Source organism: Myxocyprinus asiaticus, chromosome 2 (genome assembly GCF_019703515.2).
Source record: "Myxocyprinus asiaticus isolate MX2 ecotype Aquarium Trade chromosome 2, UBuf_Myxa_2, whole genome shotgun sequence".
NCBI lineage: Eukaryota > Metazoa > Chordata > Actinopteri > Cypriniformes > Catostomidae > Myxocyprinus > Myxocyprinus asiaticus.
In genome coordinates, this window is record NC_059345.1 from 62,223,878 (window position 1) to 62,243,965 (window position 20,088).

General features: G+C 39.3%; 2 protein-coding genes across 8 annotated transcripts in view; both read left to right on the forward strand.

Moving 5' to 3' along the window:
• The first annotated feature begins 1,981 nt into the window (after positions 1 to 1,981).
• Positions 1,982 to 16,688, forward strand: LOC127452985 (RNA-binding protein 4-like). 7 transcript variants are annotated; one of them, XR_007899344.1, is made up of 6 exons: positions 5,110 to 5,156; positions 6,435 to 6,787; positions 7,788 to 8,769; positions 9,095 to 12,813; positions 13,253 to 13,351; positions 13,685 to 16,688. XR_007899344.1 is itself a non-coding variant. In XM_051718958.1 (6 exons), exons 1-5 carry the CDS (start codon positions 5,125 to 5,127, stop codon positions 13,300 to 13,302), a joined length of 1,542 nt encoding a protein of 513 aa, XP_051574918.1. In that variant the 5' UTR covers positions 5,110 to 5,124; the 3' UTR covers positions 13,303 to 13,351; positions 13,685 to 16,688. The 7 variants fall into 7 exon arrangements, 2 of the variants coding, with proteins under 2 accessions (XP_051574918.1, XP_051574908.1); XR_007899347.1 differs by having other exon boundaries at positions 9,095 to 9,219; positions 12,729 to 12,813; positions 13,253 to 16,688; XR_007899346.1 differs by having other exon boundaries at positions 9,095 to 9,219; positions 12,734 to 12,813; positions 13,253 to 16,688.
• An 877-nt stretch (positions 16,689 to 17,565) lies between these two features.
• LOC127452814 (alpha-actinin-2-like) overlaps positions 17,566 to 20,088 on the forward strand; it is a 77,474-nt gene continuing 74,951 nt past the window's right edge. The window contains exon 1 of the mRNA XM_051718559.1: positions 17,566 to 17,918. Within this exon, the coding sequence (XP_051574519.1) occupies positions 17,781 to 17,918 (138 nt within the window). The 5' untranslated portion in view covers positions 17,566 to 17,780. The remainder of the gene's footprint in view (positions 17,919 to 20,088) is intronic.

A 20,088-nucleotide genomic window follows, 5' to 3' on the forward strand; every position in this document is an offset into this window, starting at 1 on the left:
CAGGTAGACATGTATCTATATCCACAGTAAAACAAGTCCTATATCGACATAACCTGAAAGGCTGCTCAGCAAGGAAGAAGCTACTGCTCCAAAACCGCCATAAAAAAGCCAGACTACAGTTTGCAAGTGCACATGGGGACAAAGATCTTACTTTTTGGAGAAATGTCCTCTGGTCTGATGAAACAAAAATTGAACTGTTTGGCCATAATAACCATCGTTATTTTTGCAGGAAAAAGGGTGAGGCTTGCAAGCCGAAGAACACCATCCCAACTGTGAAGCATGGGGGTGGCAGCATCATGTTGCAGGGGTGCTTTGCTGCAGGAGGGACTGGTGAACTTCACAAAATAGATGGCATCATGAGGAAGGAAAATTATGTGGATATATTGAAGCAACATCTCAAGACATCAGCCAGGAAGTTAAAGCTCGGTCGCAAATGGGTCTTCCAAATGGACAATGACACCAAGCATACCTCCAAAGTTGTGGCGAAATGGCTTAAGGACAACAAAGTCAAGGTATTGGAGAGGCCATCACAAAGCCCTGATCTCAATCCGATAGAAAATCTGTGGGCAGAACTGAAAAAGCATGTGCGAGCAAGGAGGCCTAGAAAACTGACTCCGTTACACCAGTTCTGTCTGGAGGAATGGGCCAAAATTCCAGCAACTTATTGTGAGAAGCTTGTGGAAGGCTACCCAAAACGTTTGACCCAAGTTAAACAATTTAAAGGCAATGCTACCAAATACTAACAAAGTGTATGTAAACGTCTGATCCACTGGGAATGTGATGAAAGAAATAAAAGCTGAAATAAATCATTCTCTCTACTATTATTCTGACATTTCACATTCTTAAAATCAAGTAGTGATCCTAACTGACCTAAAACAGGGAATGTTTTCTACGATCAAATGTAAGGAATTATGAAAAACTGAGTTTAAATGTATTTGGTTAAGGTGTATGTAAACTTCTGACTTCAACTGTACATATCTTTCAGTTTTCAGTTCCATTATGCTTAGGTAAGTAAAAAATAAAATGTACGAGACAATGGTGATTCTTACTCCAATGTGTCCGTAAAGGGTTTTATACTTTAATGTGTCTGATCTTACAAACTGCAACTTAAAGTGGTCATTCTCACAAGACGTGAAGGACTCCTTTGTCATTTGAAATTCTTTGAAATAGTCTTCAAAGTCATGCTATGGCGAAAATGATTGTTGCTGACATATGTCATTGAACTAAGCTGTTGAGCCTACCATACAACTGAAGCCATTTTCATACCTTAAATACACATTTAAATCCATTCTGTAACTTGTTCATAAATTGAAAGTCTATATTTCATTTCAATTAAATTTATAAAAAAGTAAGCTTATAAAATGATGGCAGAGGAAAACTGGAACATGATTGGTTTTCTGTGGGGCTATTTGTAAACATTTTCAAGCAAAAGTGTTATCAAATGAGCTTGAATTATTCAAAAATCTCTCCAGTGTCTAAAACAGCACTTCTGTTCTGAATTTTGAATGCTCTCAACATCTGATTGAGATAAATCTAAAGTTCCCATGAGCTGTATTCTAATAAACCAGCTCTTGAGCAGTAAGCCACAATGTCTTAATTTACAAAAAGCCATTTACTGGCATTTAATTTGTTGTACAGATAGTTCTATTTCTTAAAATCAACCATGACAAATGCTATTCAATGGTGCTTTTTAATTTACATTTTTTATTGTGTTAATGGACAATTATCATGGTGACAGAATGTTTTTAGACATGCATTCTGTTATTTGGACATGCACCATGGTAGTAACATTGTATTCTTTGAGGCACCCTGGAGAACCACGTAAATACTATGGTGAATGAATGTGGTAATCATTCTGTTCCTTGGTATTATGGTTTGTTCGTTTTGTTAAATATTTGTAAGTTTTGTTCAGTTCTTGAAATGCACAATTATGAAGGGTGTAGTAGCAGTTGAGAGGCACACTCAGTCTCCAGTCTCCATCTGCATGAGTTACTGAGTGAATACATCAGCATGTGTTCATTCCTCTGCTGAAGAATGAGAGCGTTTCTAAAGAACGGAAGTGGACCGACCATTTTGAAACCACGCACCGCTTAGGTAAGATGGGAGATTTTTTACCCTCTCTCTTTACATGTATGTTTTAAACAGTTTGATAAGTAATGCTGTATATAGATCAATAGCTAACAACTTTCAATGAAACACGGGATGACATGGTTAACCCGCAGTGTGATTTATGGAGAAATGCGGAGGGTGTGGGGTGCGGGAACACCCCAAAATCTTAACTAAATGAGTAATCTATTGAGTTCTGATGCAAAGAATGGATATGCACAATGCATAGAAAATGAAACTATGATAATATATTGTGTCACTGCAATCCGTTTCGCTGTTATTCACGGCAGATATCGGGAGTGTTTTGTAAACATCTGGTGTCAGAAATGTAACATTCAGTGTAAAATCACTCGACACGCGTTGCTCATGTTGTTGACTGTTATAAAAGAAACGACAAGTCAGCATATTTCTCATATTTATACGCCTGAGGGTTCGTTAAAAACACATCATTTGGATTTTTAGATATGGCAACGCTAAAAGAATAGTTACCCATTAATGAATTGTATTCATATGTATTTTCGTACGCCGTAACATTTGAGGAAGTGTACGTGTTTACTCTGCATGTACTGCGTCACCAGATCGCTGTGGCTTTGTGTCTTATTTAATTGTCTTCACTATTGAATAAATATTTTCCCTATTCCCTATGTTTGAATTTTTTTATCAACCTCGAACAACGTGTTAAGTAATTTTAATACATGTACATTGTTAATGTGCTTGCTAGCTGAAGCAATCTTTATTTAGTATAATAATTAATATTATTAATTGATAATAATCATAATAATTCATAATAATCAATATTATGAAAACGGTGTCACCTTTAGTTCATGACAAGAGCTTTCTTTTATAGGTGTTGTCAAAAGTACTAATAATTTTGTTGCTTTTACAAAGGAAAGGCTGTTGGCAAAAATGCCCCCATAGATTAAAATATTGGGGCAAAAAAAAAAAAAAAAAAAACCTGATAATGAATTACTCTGTTTTTTTATTTGTCACATAGGTCTTAATATTCTAGCCTAGGCCTAAATATGCATTTTTATCATTTAAAGGATGATTCTCTGTATTTTACATAGTTGGGGGAAAAAAATTGAACTAATAAGTGACCGTAAAGTTTTTTTCTGATTTTGATACCAACCATGATGGCAGTACCTTGGTATTCTTTGTATTTGTTCTTTTAACCTTGCAGTAGCATGAGTACCATGGCAGGGTTTCCGCAGTTCCTTAAAATGTCTTAAATTCCGTTTTTAAAAATGTAAGGACATAAAAAGTCTTAAAATATATGAAATGGTACAACAAAATTCTTAATTGTCATTTAAAGAGGTCTTAACATTTGGGGAATTGCAAAATGGCCTAATGTGATTATTAAAGTGCAAAAGGCTATGAATAAATTTAAATGAATGCAAGTGCTGCATGCCTCAAAGTGAAGACCCACTGTTACATCTCCAACATGCGGAGTCCCTGGTGTATAACGTGCTTGTTAATAGTTAAATTCATCTTTATTTTAAAACATTATTATCGTATCATCAACATCCAATGCTGGTTGACCTCTAATTTGTACGTATTGAAACGTATATTGGAACATGTTCTGGTATTGACATAGGGTATACATTTTATTTGTTCAGGTCTGAAAAAGTGTCTTAAAAGGTGTTATTCATTATTCATTAGGGTAGTACTAAATAAAAAACTAAATACAATTTTTATGATCCCTCTTAATTTTTTTAAATAAACATATTGCAGATTTTGCAAGGGGTATGCAAAGTAATGACCTTAACTGTATATGATGTGTCATGTATTACACTGTGTAACAATTTTTTTGTTTTTTGTTCCTGGGTAGTAAGTGTTATTTCCTAATTGCTTATGCCTCAAATGTATAGAAAATGACTATTATTCCCCACAAACTTTGCCTTTGTGACCAGGACAGTGATATTTTGAAATTTACCCATTTCCAGTGAGAAAACAGGCGAATTTGTGTCTTTTCGTTCACATAAAGTCAGAAAAAAACAACATATGAATCCAAATTAACATGTATTTATACTAAAGTAATATTCAAAGCCGTGCTGGTCCATAATGGTAAAAAGTACCCATCTCATCCCCTGGCTCACTCGGTGCACCTCAAAGAGGATTACAACAGCATCAAGACCTTGCTGGACGCCTTGAAGTATGATGAGTACGGCTGGGAGGTCATAGGAGACTTCAAAATGGTGGCATTTCTGATGGGTCTCCAAGGTGGTTTTACCAGGTTTCCCTGCTATCTTTCCATTGGGACAGCAGGGACACCAAGGCATACTACCACAGGCAGGACTGGCCACAGTGGACCGAGTTCTCTGTGGGGAGGAACAACATTAAGTGAGAGCCACTGGTGGACCCCCGGAAAGTGCTGATGCCACCACTGCACATCAAATTGGGCCTTATGAAACAATTTGTCAGAGCTCTAGATAAGGAGTCGGCAGCCTTCAAGTACCTTCAAGACTTCTTCCCTAAGCTGTCTGAGGCAAAGGTCAAAGCCGGTGTCTTCGTTGGACCACAGATAAAGAAGGATTTTGGATTCATATGTTGTTTTTTTTCTGACATTGCAAACGAAAAGACACAAATATGCCCATTTTCTAATTGGCAATAGGTAAATTTCAAAATATCACTGTCCTAGTCACAAAAGCAAAGTTTGTGGGGAATAATAGCCATTTTCTATACTTTTGAGGCATAAGCAATTAAGAAATAACACTTACTACCCAGGAACAAAAATTGTGTTACATAGTGTTATCACCTGATACACCACTGCTCCATAGTACCTCCACAATACTTAATTGTAAGGGAATCATTAGTTTTCAGATAGGGCTGAAACGATTAGTTGATGTTATAGACAACGTCGACAATAAAAAATTGTCAACAAAAATTTTCATTGTCCAATAGTCGTTTGATTTCATTTAGTGTAATATGAGATCATATGAAACTCTAATGATGGCGTGCAAGAGCAGCACTGCAGCTCGTGCCTGACTGAGGAGGAAGAAAACACAGCTCACAGTCCAGATGCACTCCAAACTTTCCCAGCAGTATAAAAGGTGATGTTGATTGCAAAGCATTAGAGAATTATAATGCAAAAATAAAAAATAAGCAAATAAAGAAGCAGTGTCATTGTGAAATAAAGCAGAGCTGAATCTGACATTCTGCTTAAGCAAAACTTGCATGTCAGAGCATCTAAAAAGGAAACATCCCTGCGTTATGTCTTTAATGCATCCTTTATTAAAGTTGAAACAATAAGGAGTAGGTCATGTAGATAAACTCCAAAACTGGCATTTCTCTGTGCGGTCAGCGCTGCTTCTATGAGTCGTGTGAAGTGACCCAATCTAATAAGGGGGAGAGATTGAAACTGCACCCGGCTGATGCACAGTCTAGCGTGGGAACACTCGTCCCTCGTGCGCGTTTGCTACAGCTAGATTATAACGTGATGGCTCGCGATGTATTGAACAATAACATACTGTTATGGTGTGTATCTTGTCGTGAAGAAAATCTGTGATATGCAGCTCTATTAAGAAGAGAGTGTTTGTTTTATTGTGAGTTAAAGATGGATTGATGTGAACAAAAAGGTGAGAGAGTGTAGTCTTAGCCCATTACACAGTGCAACAAAGTAAGTTTTTGATTAGTGTTTTTTGGCTTGTTTTCAAAATGAGATCTAAAACAATGCACATTTTCTTTAGGATCTATACTGCAGAAGAAAAAATTGTTATCGGAGAATGTTGAACACAATATTTTATACAGTATGTCACATTTTTAAATATCTAAAAATCCTTAAAACAAGGTACATTTACCTGAGAAGCAACATATGAGATATTTAGTATAATATGAGTATATATTTTCTTTACTGCACTGTATGAACAAGTGAAAAAATGCACTTCAAGATACATTCTCTGAAAGCAAGTCAAAATATATGTCGCTTCTCAAGTAAATGTATTTAGTTTTAAGGATTTTAGATATTTTTAAATGGAAGACAAACTCTGGAAAACAGTACGATTTCTTTGCCGCAAATATTTTACTGAATTAAAGTTTTTTTTCCTTGTAATTCAATGAATGTCATTTAGAGGTATTTTTAAAAGATGATTTTGTCCTCTTTATTGTTAGCAAGCATATTTAATACAACCTTTTAAGTCAAACAAGCTGAATTGTTGGTTAAGAGCTAATGATTAATCGTTGCAATAATCGCCCAAATAGTAGAATAATCGATAGATTAGTCAGTTCTCAAAATAATCGTTAGTTGTAGCCCTATTTTCAGAGACCCTTTCCTTAATATGTCACACCAACTTTTCAAATTGTTCTGACACAACTCCTTTTACTTCTTGTAGCACAATGGATAAGGGCCACACGGTTAAGCTCTTTGTTGGGAACCTGGCACTGGACACTACGCAAGAAGAACTGTCAGCCATTTTTGAGTCTTATGGCCAGGTGGTTAGCTGCAGTGTTTTGAGGCAGTTTGCTTTCGTCCACCTGCAAGGAGAGGGCGCTGCTGAACGTGCCATTCGGGAGCTCAATGGCCGAGAGTTCAAAGGTCGTAACCTTGTGGTTGAGGAGTCCCGGGGCCGCCCACTCCATTCAACAAAGGTGTTTGTGGGTAATCTGAGCAGTATGTGCACCACAGAAGACCTCCAGGAGCTGTTTCAGACTTTTGGGAAAGTTCTGGAGTGTGACAAAGTGAAAGGTGAGAGACTGCACAAAAAGAATCACAAGTAGTTACAAAGTATCTAAAATATTTCTGTTCTTGAGTGGCTTCCACATGACTCGGGATGGGGCGTCAACATTCAGCTCAATGCCAGCATCCAGTGTGTGAAATAAAGTGTGTGAAAATCACTTTAAAGTCCCCATGAAGTGCCTTGACAAGCACAGTTTGATTTGGAGTTTTGACAAATTACCTACTGAAACAGGAAGTTGGGGTCGAACAAGTCAAGCGACTCATGTAAGCCACACACACTTATTCCCATTTCCACCATGCTGCTCACATCAGAGCCGCTTACTGAGGAAACTTAAGAAGCAATCTTAATACCGGCCAGCTTTTCCAAATGCGTGAGTACTGAACGATGATCTAACTGAAAACATTAATCCTTAACCAGCCCACAAACACACAGCACATCGTGGTCTTTGCTTACGACGAGGCTGGAGCTGTTGTGCAAATCCAATGCAGATGAATGAGAAACAAGCGAGTAAAAGATAATATCTCCATGTTTTGAATCCCAATACACTAAGCATAATGAATAATGAACACTCATTCCAACAAACCTCCGGCTGCACAAAAAATAAAAATAAACTCCAGCATGCCTATGCCCTGTTCCCTTTGAAGACAATTACCCACCACTGTGAGAGCTTCAGTTGGCTGAAAGGTGATAACAGTCAGTCAGAACTCACTTTTTAAGCAATTGTTATTGGAAAATCTGACGACCCTAATGCATGAATTGTACTCCCTTCTAAGTGACCTGTGAAGGCATGATCAGTGCCAGTTAGAACACAGCAAGGCTCCCTGAACAGTTGTAGGGGGAGGGTGTGTTGCCATTTTAGAAAGCAGTTGATTGACGCTTCAGTCCATTGGGTTCAGTGTATTTGGCAATGCTGGCACGAGTCATGTGGAAGCCCACATGTAAAGTGCATGCAGGGGTCCAAGTGGTTCTGTTTGGATTCCATAACAATAAAGCCATCTTCCTTTGCAGGTTATGCCTTTGTACATATGGAGAACAAGGAAGATGCCCTGCAGGCTATTGAAGCTTTGCATGGGACTTCCTTCAAAGGCCGACCACTATCCGTGGAGCTCTCCAAAGTTCAGCCAAGTAAGCAGACCCCTACTGGAAAGATCCCATGTGTAAGCTGTGGCAAACAGGGTCACTACGCAGGTGAATGCCCTGCTGGGAAGCCCACCCTGGAGCAATATCAGAGCCAAGCAGCAGTGCTAGCCGCTGCGGCTGCTGCTGCGGCTGGTCTGCCATTGCAGGTTCAACAGAGTGTCCACAATTCTGTGTACAACACCTCTACTTTTGACCCCACTTATGCTGCTCTGAGTGGACTTACTGCTGGTGCAAGGGCAGAAGGAGGTACAGCGGTGGCTCCAGCCGTCTATGGCGCACTAGCTAGTCAAGTGTATGGAACAGTTGCTAATCAGCTCTACAGCGGGACAGTCGCAAATCAGGCGCTCAGCAACAGTGCTGCTGCGGCTGCTGCTGCACAGATGTATGGCTCTGTTAACCCAGCTTTTTATGGGCAGATGGCCGCCGCAGCTGCTGCCGCTGCATACGGTCCACAGGTTTATACTTCGGCGGTAGCTAATCCAGTGTTCCTGGCGGCACACGGCATGGAGGTACCGGCAGCTGCTGCTGTCAACCCAGCCTATACAGTAGCACCAGCCCTCTACAGTGCTAGCCCAGCTTATGGGGCTCTGGGTTCAGCTGATCCAGCAGCTATCTTTGAGGCAGCCAGGGCACACTACTTTGCACAAGGGCAGCAGGTTCTAGCTGAACAGCAACATACTAGCTCCAAGTCAGGAGAAAGGGACCGGAGTCCACTAAGAAGATCTGCCCCGTTGTTGCCAGACCCTGTTATGAAGCCATTTATGTACCAGAGGGCCAAACGCAGAGCCTTGTTGCCTACACCTGCAGGTCGAGAGGAGGCTGCTGCACAGGAGGACGACCCTGTAGCCAGGTTTGTTGACTAGCAATGATCTTTGAAATAAGAGAGAGATAATGAATGGTGAAATGTATTTTCAAATTTCAAATATTGGCTGTTTATGGACTGATTTACTGTGGGGGTGATCTGTGTATGTGTGTCTGTGTGCAAATGTGTTTGTGTCTTTGTGTTTTTGTCCCTGTCCAATTTGTGTGTGTGTGTGTGTGTATATATATATATATATATATATATATATATATAATATATATATATGTTTGTACATGCATGTCTATGTGATTTCTGTCTCTTCCCCTGTCTGTGTGGATGTGCACGTGCGTTTCCTCTTCTCTGTTTCTCTCAGATATTACGCGGAATACTACCAACAGTACCAGCAGTACCAGCAGCTGCAGCAGTACCCACAGTACCAGTATGCCTATGCATCTCCCAACCACCTTGCAGCATTGTCCGGACTGTCCACCCTGTCTGGTATGCCCACTCAGCAAGTAGCAACGCTCGACAGCCTCAGGCCAATGCTGCCCACCACCGCCGTGCCTGCCGCCATCGCCATGGCAACACCCCGCGTGTATGAGCCTCCGCCGATTCCGCCATCGCAAAAGGAGCCCCTCCTCCGCCGCCCCGAACTTGCCCTACACACCCCTGAAACACCCTTCCGATAGTGTGCTCCAAGTCCTTTCTGCCTCTCCTTTCGTTGTGCTGCGTGTGTGTGTCAGTTAAACAAACACAGGTGTATGCTTATGACGTGTCCGTGTTTGGGTTTAAGATAGTGGGCGTGTTGGTTTTACCTGGAGACTGGAATCTCTAACCTTGGTTCTGATCACACACCCGGTTCAGTCAGGGCTGAAAAGGAAACTGCATGCTCTCATTCCTGCACACTTAACCAATGAAACACATCAGTGGTCTGTTTTAATAAATGTCTTTTGACCTTAAATCTATTGCCAGTTAGGAGTAGATTAGGGGTTGGGGTAGGATAAATTAGGCAATAGCCATGTTGCTTTTTAACTTTTATATTCATAAATGTTTGTAGTCTATGAATGATACTGTACTTGATATTTTTAAACATTGCTTGAAATAGTTATACGAACGTAACCATTTTACATATTCAGATAGTTATTGAGAAATTAGATTTCAAAACATTTCAGTAAATTTGAAAGTATGTTTACTCCAAAGGTGTGTGAAGTGTAGGACCAGGGTTGGACAGTGTTTTACATGTCTTTGTGTGTTTCTTGTTTTTCTCTGGGACTGTGGCGTAGCGTGTATGCTTTCCATTGGTTGTCACGACTGGACGTGTACACGTGCATATGGAAGCAACCTCGATCCACACGCACATACAGTTGAAGTCAGAAGTTTACATACACTTAGGTTGAAGTCATTAAACCACTCCACAGATTTCATATTAGCAAACTATAGTTTTGACAAGTCATTTAGGACATCTACTTTGTGCATGACACAAGTACTTTTTCCAACAATTGTTTTAAAGGCAGATTGTTTCACTTTTAATTGACTATATCACAATCCCAGTGGGTCAGAATTTTACATACACTAAGTTAACTGTGCCTTTAAGCAGCTTGGAAAATTCCAGAAAATGATGTCAAGCCTTTAGACAATTAGCCAATTAGCTTCTGATAGGAGGTGTACTGAATTGGAGGTGTACCTGTGGATGTATTTTAAGGCCTACCTTCAAACTCAGTGCCTTTTTGCTTGACACCATGGGAAAATCTAAAGAAATCAGCCAAGACCTCAGAAAACAATTGTGGACCTCCACAAGACTGGTTCATCATTGGGAGCAATTTCCAAATGCCTGAAGGTACCACTTTCATCTGTACAAACAATAGTACGCAAGTATAAATGCCATGGGACCACACAGCCAACATACCGCTCAGGAAGGAGACGCATTCTGATTCCTAAAGATGAACGTAGATGGTGCAAAAAGTGCAAATCAATCCTAGAACAACAGCAAATGACCTTGTGAAAATGCTGGAGGAAACAAGTAGACAAATATCTATATCCACAGTAAAACGAGTCCTATATCGACATAACCTTAAAGGCTGCTCAGCAAGGAAGAAGCCACTGCTCCAAAGCCGCCATAAAAAAGCCAGACTACAGTTTGCAAGTGCACATGGGGACAAAGTTCTTACTTTTTGGAGAAATGTCCTCTGGTCTAATGAGACAAAAATGTTACTGTTTGGCCATAATGACCATTGTTATGTTTGGAGGAAAAAGGGTGAGGCTTGCAAGCCGAAGATCACCATCCCAACCATGAAGCATGGGGGTGGCAGCATCATGTTGTGGGGGTGCTTTGCTGCAGGAGGGACTGGTGCACTTCACAAAATAGATGGCATTATGAGCAAGGAAAATGATGTGGATATTTTGAAGACATCAAGATATCAGCCAAATGGGTCTTCCAAATGGACAATGACCCCAAGCATACCTCCAAAGTTGTGGCAAAATGGCTTAAGGACAACAAAGTCAAGGTATTGGAGTGGCCATCACAAAGCCCCGACCTCAATCCGATAGAAAATTTGTGGGCAGAACTGAAGAAGTGTGTGCGAGCAAGGAAGCCTACAAACCTGACTCAGTCACACCAGTTCTGTCTGGAGGAATGGGCCAAAATTCCAGCAACTTATTGTAAGAAGCTTGTGGAAGGCTACCCAAAACATTTGACCCAAGTTAAACAATTTAAAGGCAATGATACCAAATACTAACAAAGTGTATATAAATGTCTGATCCACTGGGAATGTGATGAAAGAAATAAAAGCTGAAATAAATAATTCTCTCTGCTATCATTCTGACATTTCACATTCTTAAAATAAAGTAGTGATCCTAACTGACCTAAAACAGGGAATGTTTTCTATGATCAAATGTCAGGAATTGTGAAAAACTGAGTTTAAATGTATTTGGTATATGTAAACTTGTGACTTCAGCTGTACATATGCATCCCTTACACCCCAGATAGGTGAAACCTTAGTGATGACCTTTAACCCCACCCTTCCATCCCTGTCCACCCATCCTGAAAGCTGAAAGACACTGTGACTTCTCTCCCCTCCTACTTTATGTAGCTACTTCCATAGATATGGTGACGTATGGGAAACACCCAATCAGAGGAAGGTGTAGCTAGTCAGATTTGCTGGGATGGGCCCTCTGGCCTGTCTGTCTTATGGGAGCGTCTTTACGTCACCGACTTAACTGCCACAATGCATTGTAGAATCTGTTTTTGTAAATGTCTTTTATTAATGCAATCATGTTTATATATATATATATATATATATATATATATATATATATATATATATATAAAAGTAGTTATAAGGGACTAAAATATCCATTTTAAGAAACATACTTTTAATTTGTAACTTTTGTTTACAGCTGCAAGCGAGAAATACTCACACTGATTGTTTATAGCCAAAAAACACGGCAAAATCATGTTTTTAGTGGCCTATGATTCTTATGCCTTAGTAGTGAATTGTATACAGTTTTTTCTATTTTTTATCTGTAGTCTTATAATGTGAAACTGGATTAAGGCAACACGTATGTGCTGTATATTCTGTGGTGCTGTGATTTGGAATTAAATGCATTGGGAGATTCTTATCAGTTTCTTTCAGTCTTCCTGCTCTTTTCGCTGCTGAAACTCCATAGTTGACCCTCACTGCATCTCTCTTCATCTCTCGTTGCATCTGCCTCTCATTTAGTGCCAGTATGTCATTCGTTTACCATGCCCCTGTTCGCACCTATGTGCTGAGGATGCCAATGTGTGAATGTTATCTTAGAAAATGTTTGCATTGACATTCATGTTTGTAGTTTCTGTCATGGTAACTATTTTTGCCGCAAGTGTTCTCTGAAGTGAAGACTGTACACAATCTTTACTGACTAAATAACTTCAAATAAGGAGCTTGCCCAATCATCTAAAAAAGGAAACAGGAGCTTTTGCTTGGAGCTTTTACTATTGATGTTTCATGATTGTTTTTCCTTTGTGAAAGACTAGACTCTTACGAATTGGAGCCCTAAAAAGAAGCTAAAGGACTAGAGACTGATCCCAATCTCACCCCTGTCTCTGTGGATGGGGTAAGTCTGGGGGCAACCCCACTCTGTCCCCCCCCACCCCCCCCCCCCCCCACCCCCTAGCAAACCCACTCACTGGAGCAACAAATTCTTCAACCCAGCTTTTCATCCCTTTTAGCCACCCAAAGTCCTCATGCAGCTTTTGTTATGGGTATATGGTACAATGGCAATTTTTTACTTGATTTAAAGATGCAAGCAGTTTTGCATATTGTAAAGCATGTTTATGTGTGAGGTGACACTAGTACTGTTAGACCATTTTGCAATTGCTTTTCTGATGTTTTATAAGATGGGGCTGAGTACAAATGTAAATTTAAGACTAAGATCTTCACTCATTTCTGCTTCTGTAGCAGTGGCTTTGTTTGTAGTGCATGCTTCCTTTTTCTTTTCTTGTTTCAAGCCCTAAATCAAACACTTTCTGATGTGACTGTTCCAACTGAACTAGGTCCCAATGGAACTGTGGACACCATGCGCAGTGCTGTTTGTGGGGGGTGAAGAAAGTTAGCATGGGGAAATGCACAGGAAGTTCTCTCACTCCATTCAGGTAAAAGCACTGTGCCTCGCCCCTTTTCTAACTGTCGTCCACCCTGATAGCGTCTGCGCCTTGACCGTGTACCCGCTCTATTTCTCCTCACCACCATCCCACCCCTCCTGTAGATTACAGACTTTAAACACCAGTGTTACGCTACTCTGTCACTGCCAAAAGGGGGCGGCGGGGATGACCATTTACTGCTTTGGTGGTTAGTGTGTCTCTGTAATGGGTGGGTGCTTGGTGATGCGTTGGGGTAGCTTTGGAGAGAATGTGGTGATAATTAGTCTAAATATGGTTGGTGAGTGAATGAATAAATATTAAATACATTTTGAATGTGTCTTTAAGTGGGTGTGTGAACACAAGTTATCAAGAGGTGGCTGATAAAGAAAGAGTGACAAAGGTGAGTACTTCTGAGTCAAACTGCTCTAAGGCTTGGCAGATGTGGACCTTGCTCAAGAGTTCCTCCGGTATCGCCGACCTCGCCTAGTCCTCTGTCCATGTGCCTTTTTTATGTTATGATTTTACTCCCCCCCCCAACCCCCCCCCCCAGGCTTCCCCAATAATGCTCGCCGTTAACGCCCAGCTTACCGCCGCCGTCGTTGCATCCCCAGTGATAGCTGTTGAGTTTGTTCAGTGTTTACCACTGCCTGAACGCATCCTAATAGCTTTGTATCACTGGACCTGAAACACCGGCCAAACTTTACATTCGCAAGACTCTCATTTGGACTTCGTAACACTGGCAGACCTTATCTTGGAGTGCAGCATTTACGGCTGTGCTACATTGCTGTGACTGAGCCTCAAACTTTTATAAACTTTTGCTTATCCCTCCTTGATCAGTGTTGGGTAGTAACAGATTTCATGGCGGGATAACTGAGAAATACAATCTTTGCCATCCAAAAATATATCAGTTGATAAAGACCCCACATCCAAACTTAAAGAGCAATTGGTTCTCTATATGTGTTCTTTATATGAACACATATAGAGAAATATAAAATTAAAATCAGTACATCGTTAAAAATATCAAATATTTTAATAATTATTTTATGTATCTTATGGCTAGCCATTTGTGCATATACAGAAATTGAGAAGCCCACACCTCATGGATAATTATGAGGTGTCAATTGTTCATCTCTACTACAAATCTAGAGAAATGCTTGATAAAATACCTAGTAAAATACCTGAACAACATTCCTGCATAACAATAAACATGCATGTTTTACTCAGCGACTGACAAATAGCAAGTACATTTTTTCACTTTCATGTTTACTAATGTTTAAACCGTAATCCACAATTATGTTACTGATTACAATTTTAGTTGTGTTATCAGTACTGAATTACATTTCAGAAGTAATCTACCCAACACTGTCCTTGGTTGACGAAACTTTTCAGGCTTGAAGAGCAGCTTTTGTCGTCCCACAAAGTTAGGGTTAATGAACATTGTCATATTATTGAAATTATCTTTTGAGTTAATCAGAAACCCACATTTTGTCCGCTGTTCAAATGAGAGTCTGATATGTTTGTGTGTGAAGTAGCTTGGGTTACTTGCAGATCCTTTTTTCTAGAAAAAATAAAAATACAAAAACCTGTCTCATGCCTCTTTTCCACCAACTGGGTGCCGGTGCCTATTCCGTAACAGTTCTGTGTGTTTCTACCACAGAAAAGATAGTTCTGAGCCAGAAAAATTGGCTCTGCACTGGCCAGGTGTTTAAGTTAAACCTGTTGGCGTTGAACCAGAAACCTCTAACTGTAGAGGCCAGGGGCAGTATAATGTCTTAACCAAGTACCGTTTTTAAAACAATAATCAGCATTCTGGATCAGATTGCACCTAGCCAACCACGTTGCCTCTTAAAGTATACTCTTTTTGACTGTGAGCGAATATGAATGCGTTTGTTGTATGCCCACTACAACTGCTTTTTGACATTGCATGTGCTGGCCACTGATACTAAACAGTGACAATGGGCGCAGATGAGGATAGCCAAAGTATACTTAGGATTTTAATTGCTCCATTTAAGGCTGTCAATTTAAAATGATAATTTCTGTCAAATTTGAAAAATGTACATTTGAATGCTTAAACTGTGCATTCGAATTTTGGATGTGTGCCAAGCACTGACAATGACTTAAGACCGATCACATTCTTGCGCTAAAAAAAGGCTAGATGCAGCGCAACAAATACAGTTTAACAGAACGCAGGTGTCTTGAGATGTTTTTTTTTTTTGGTTTTTTTTGAGGGTTGAAGTTCTTTTTAACAAGGCATCTAAAAAAACAGTGCTCCTGCACAAGACAATAAATGAACATTGAAACGTGGCCAAATGATCAAAAACGTTCGTCTAACACCTGTTTTACATAGAAAAAAGTAAAGGTAAACTGGATGGTTATAAAAGCTTTTGGTGTGAACTGTGTTTCTCAGATTAAGAAACTGGTTTTAAAATGCTTTATCAGGAAAGGAGTTCAATTTAGAAATGTCTGTCAATAAAAGTAAATGCAGATTTTTTACAGCCAGGAATGTTCTTTGCAATAATATAAACCTGTGCTGTATGGTTTCTGTGTATTAATTGCACCCTCTTGTGGACTAAGGAAACACAATTTAAAAATCTGCTGAATTTAGTTTCTCAGCCCTGTTGACAGCCCTAGCTCCCATTATAATCAATGGAACTTTTTACACTGGAAATGCCTGATTCATCGCATCACATTACAAGCTCAATTGACGAGCTCAGTCACATGTAATTTTTGTCATGTTGCAAAAAGTCTCCAGACACATGCCCAAGTCTGAAAAATGTGTCTTTGATGGCAGATGTAACTGATAGTTTTCAGAGGTGTTTGAGTGGAACATTTCATTCAGTATGTGGGTTCTTTAATATCTCGCATTGAATAACAATCCTTCTACAATTTAATCTTCCAACATAAGCCTCCCTGAGGAGATGGCACATTCCACAGTTTCCATGGATAACGGAATGCTCCCCCTGACCATGTTCTTCCACCACAGATCCCTTCTAGTTGTTGTATCCCCTTAAATTTGGAAAGCTCCAATATTTTGTTTTATTTTTTTCTCTGATTTTTTTCTCTGTTTATAAGGTTATCGCGGACTGGGTGAAGACAGTTCTTGGACTTTTGAAGGTTAAAGTCAGTCATTTTTAACTGATGTATGAAACTGGAATTATTTCTATTGCAGGCGATAGGATACAAGCTGGTCATAATTTTTTATTACCTTCTGAAGAATATATGCATGTTTGTTAATGTGTGTATATCACGAAAACCTTGCAACTTGTGAAGTGTACTCTTCTACACCAGCTTCTGCACGAACACTGTCTAGCATCGCATGCTTGCTGCAATAAACTAGTACAATACCACATCATACGCTATGTTGTGCTCATTTACTTGTCATGATTTGAAAATAAGAACAGTTTTCATTTTTTTTACTAGGAAGTAAAAAATGGTTAACGAAGTGGTCTTGTGTTTTTCATTATTCTTAAAGTTTTATAAAAAAAGCCTGTTTTTACTGTATAATAAGCCTTGTAACTTAGCTATTTGAGGATGAGGTCACTATATCAGTGGTTGGCTTATATTGGTTTTTCCAAAGGCTGATGAAATGACAGATATCTAGAGAGCAGATTGGCCAATGGCTAATTTACACAATTTCACTACAGCAAATGAGATATTTAGGCAATTTGTTTAGTCAAAACTCACAGTCCTGACAAGGCTGTTATTAGGTTTTGAAACTGAAACAAGGGGGAGGTAACACTGAATTCCAAGTGAGCACAGTATATCGGCCAATGTCAGTACTTTCAAAATGGCAAAATATCGTCTGATTAATCAGCCTGGTCAATATATCAGTCTATTACCAGCTGTAATAAACATAAACAACAAACAGAAAAAGACCTTAGTGTTTAATGAGAGGGGCATATTTAGGAGGCAGGTATCTGACAACAGGCCTGAGATCTGCTGTTGTAACTATTTTTAAAACATAGCAATTAGGTGGAAGAAGTTAAAACTGGCCTGGGATCTGCTGCTCAGGAAAGCAGACACCAGCTATTGCCAAGGACAACAGGTGTTATTAGCGAAGCAGGGGCCATCAGAAGGCATTTAGGAGGTCTTTCCCTGCCCTTCAGTGAAACAGCCTCCAGTTACTGGTCCCAGTACACAGTTTGTCCTGCCTCTCACACCTTTTAGATTGCAGAACTTGATACCATATGACTAGTTCTCTTATTTATTGGGGTGCAGTCACGTGTGCTACTCTTGACCAGGAAAGGAGCACTGGGCAGCAGAAGCTCTGCTTGCACCTCCACACGGGCACCTCGGACGAGTGGAGTCTGGCTCTTCCTCCACGGACATACACACTGAGCGGGCGTCCTCCACTAACCCACGGGCAGGATTTAGATTTCACAACCTAAAGCACAAGGTGCATAACTTCTAATATTAAGAGTTAGAAGGCTAAGTGAAAAAGATGACAACTGTTGTTGAGACACAGGTGCAGTATAACAGCACCTACATGATGTCTACTACAGAAGACTACATGACTCAAGAGGACGACTGGGACAGGGTCCTTCTGCTGGACCCCGCCTGGGAAAAACAACAGAGGAAGGTAGGTCCACATGAATGTGCTGGACATGCAACACAATCAGGTCACTTTGAAGGGAGAAAATATTTATTTCCAACATTATACCCCTATTATATACATTTACCATGGTAACTATAGCTTCTAGGATGATTTCATAGTTATTGGTTAAATGGTAATTCTGTGGTACCACAATATAAACATAATGACCATAATATTCTGAAAGCTTACACTGTCTGAAGGACATCCCTGTTAATGTTTTAGTTTTACAGTTGTAGAAGAATACTGCAGTCATGGTTGTGGTACTTTTGAAGAAACTATCAAGGATACCATGATAAATTTGGAAAAAAGGGTCATTGTGAATGTGCTCTATAAAACACAATCAGGTCACTTTGAGGGGAGGTTTTATTTTTAATTTACAGGCCTACACAGCTTTATAAGGCATTATACCCTAAATTTACCATCAAGGTATCAGTTACCACAGTAATTTAAAATGCGACAACTTGGTATTCGCCACCACTGTTCTCACCAAATAAATAATTAAACAATGACTGAAAGGTAATGAAAGAATACTCTGAAAGGATTCTGAAACTTGTTAATGTGGAGGTACCGTATTTTGCATTGTTTAACCTTTGTAACAATAACTAATAACTATGGTATTTCAGCAGAAACTATGGTAAGAAAAACACAATCGGTCCACTTCTAGTGAACAAAATACTTTTTTACCATCCACATTAACTTTGTGGCTAATTTTATTCTGACTTAATGTATTACTTGAGGCGATAAAACATTACAAATTACGATTAGAGGGTTAAAGAAATATTCCGGGTTGAATACAAGTTAAGCACAATCAACAGCATTTGTTGCGTAATATATTACCACAAAAATAAATTTTGACTCGTCCATCCTTTTCTTTATATAAAGCACAAATCTGTTCCAGTGAGGCAAATCTGTAAACATTAAAATACTGTTTCTCAAAACTTCGCTGCTATGACAATGTAATGTCAACAAACCCTAAACCGACTGCAAAAATGACCATTTAAACAACTTTACAGCTCAAATAATACATGAGTTTTAACAAAAGAATTATTGTAAGTGCTTTTATAAAATTATAAGCTTCACATTTCTGCCTTTAAACCTTCCAAAATTGGCCCATTCACTTCCATTGTAAGTGCCTCACTGGATCTTCCATTTTTCTTTTTTTTTTTTTTTAAAGAAAAGGAGGGACTAGTCGAAATTATTTTTGTGGTAATCCACATTATGACACATATGCTGTCGATTGAGCTTTTTGCTTGTTTTGAACTCAGAATATCCCTTTAACTTGAATGTAATGCCATATCCTCGATATTTAAAATCAATTCGTTAAATCTGAACTGTGTAGTAAATGTGTCGCAGAGAAGCACACGTAATTACTGCTACTCCCTGAACTTACCTGTCCTGTGCCTCACAAATCTGGTAAACCGTTCATTCTTTAGTTTGGGAAACCAATGTATTCTGTGAGAAAGAAGAAGCGGTAGGTTATAATTAAGTTTTAAAGATCACTTGGCGGACAGAAACGACAGGTGACGTTTAATAGCCCGTCAGTAGAGCTCGTGCAACCGATCTGGGATGACATCAGCATGTCCCCCACCAAGAACAGCTGACTGATGTGTGCAGACCACAGATTTATGGTGTCAAGCTCACACACGTTTGTCATGTCGGAAATAGGCAGGCTGTATTCACAATTTTCCTATAATTTGTGATTAACATTTTTATTAATTTTCAAAACAAAGAAAAACAAAACATATATACAGTGATTGAACATTAACACCCACTACTTGCCCTCAATTTTCCTATAATTGAAAAATTCCATATATTTCTGTGAATCTCAAGAAATGTATGGGTCATATTTATCCCCTAAATAAAAATTATTTATATATATAAGCACATTTAAACCAAATTTTTGATTTGAATTGTACAGTACATTTGGTACATACATACATTCTCATATATACTGCAGTTATGAGAATGAGATTATTATTTATTATTATTATTATTATTTATTTATTTTTTTCTCACTTTTTCTCCCAATTTGGAATGCCCAGTTCCCAATGTGCTCGTAGTCGCGTAGTGATTCGCCTCAGTCCTGGTGGCGGAGGACGAATCCCAGTTGCCTCCGCGTCTGAGACCGTCAACCCGCGCATCTTATCACGTGGCT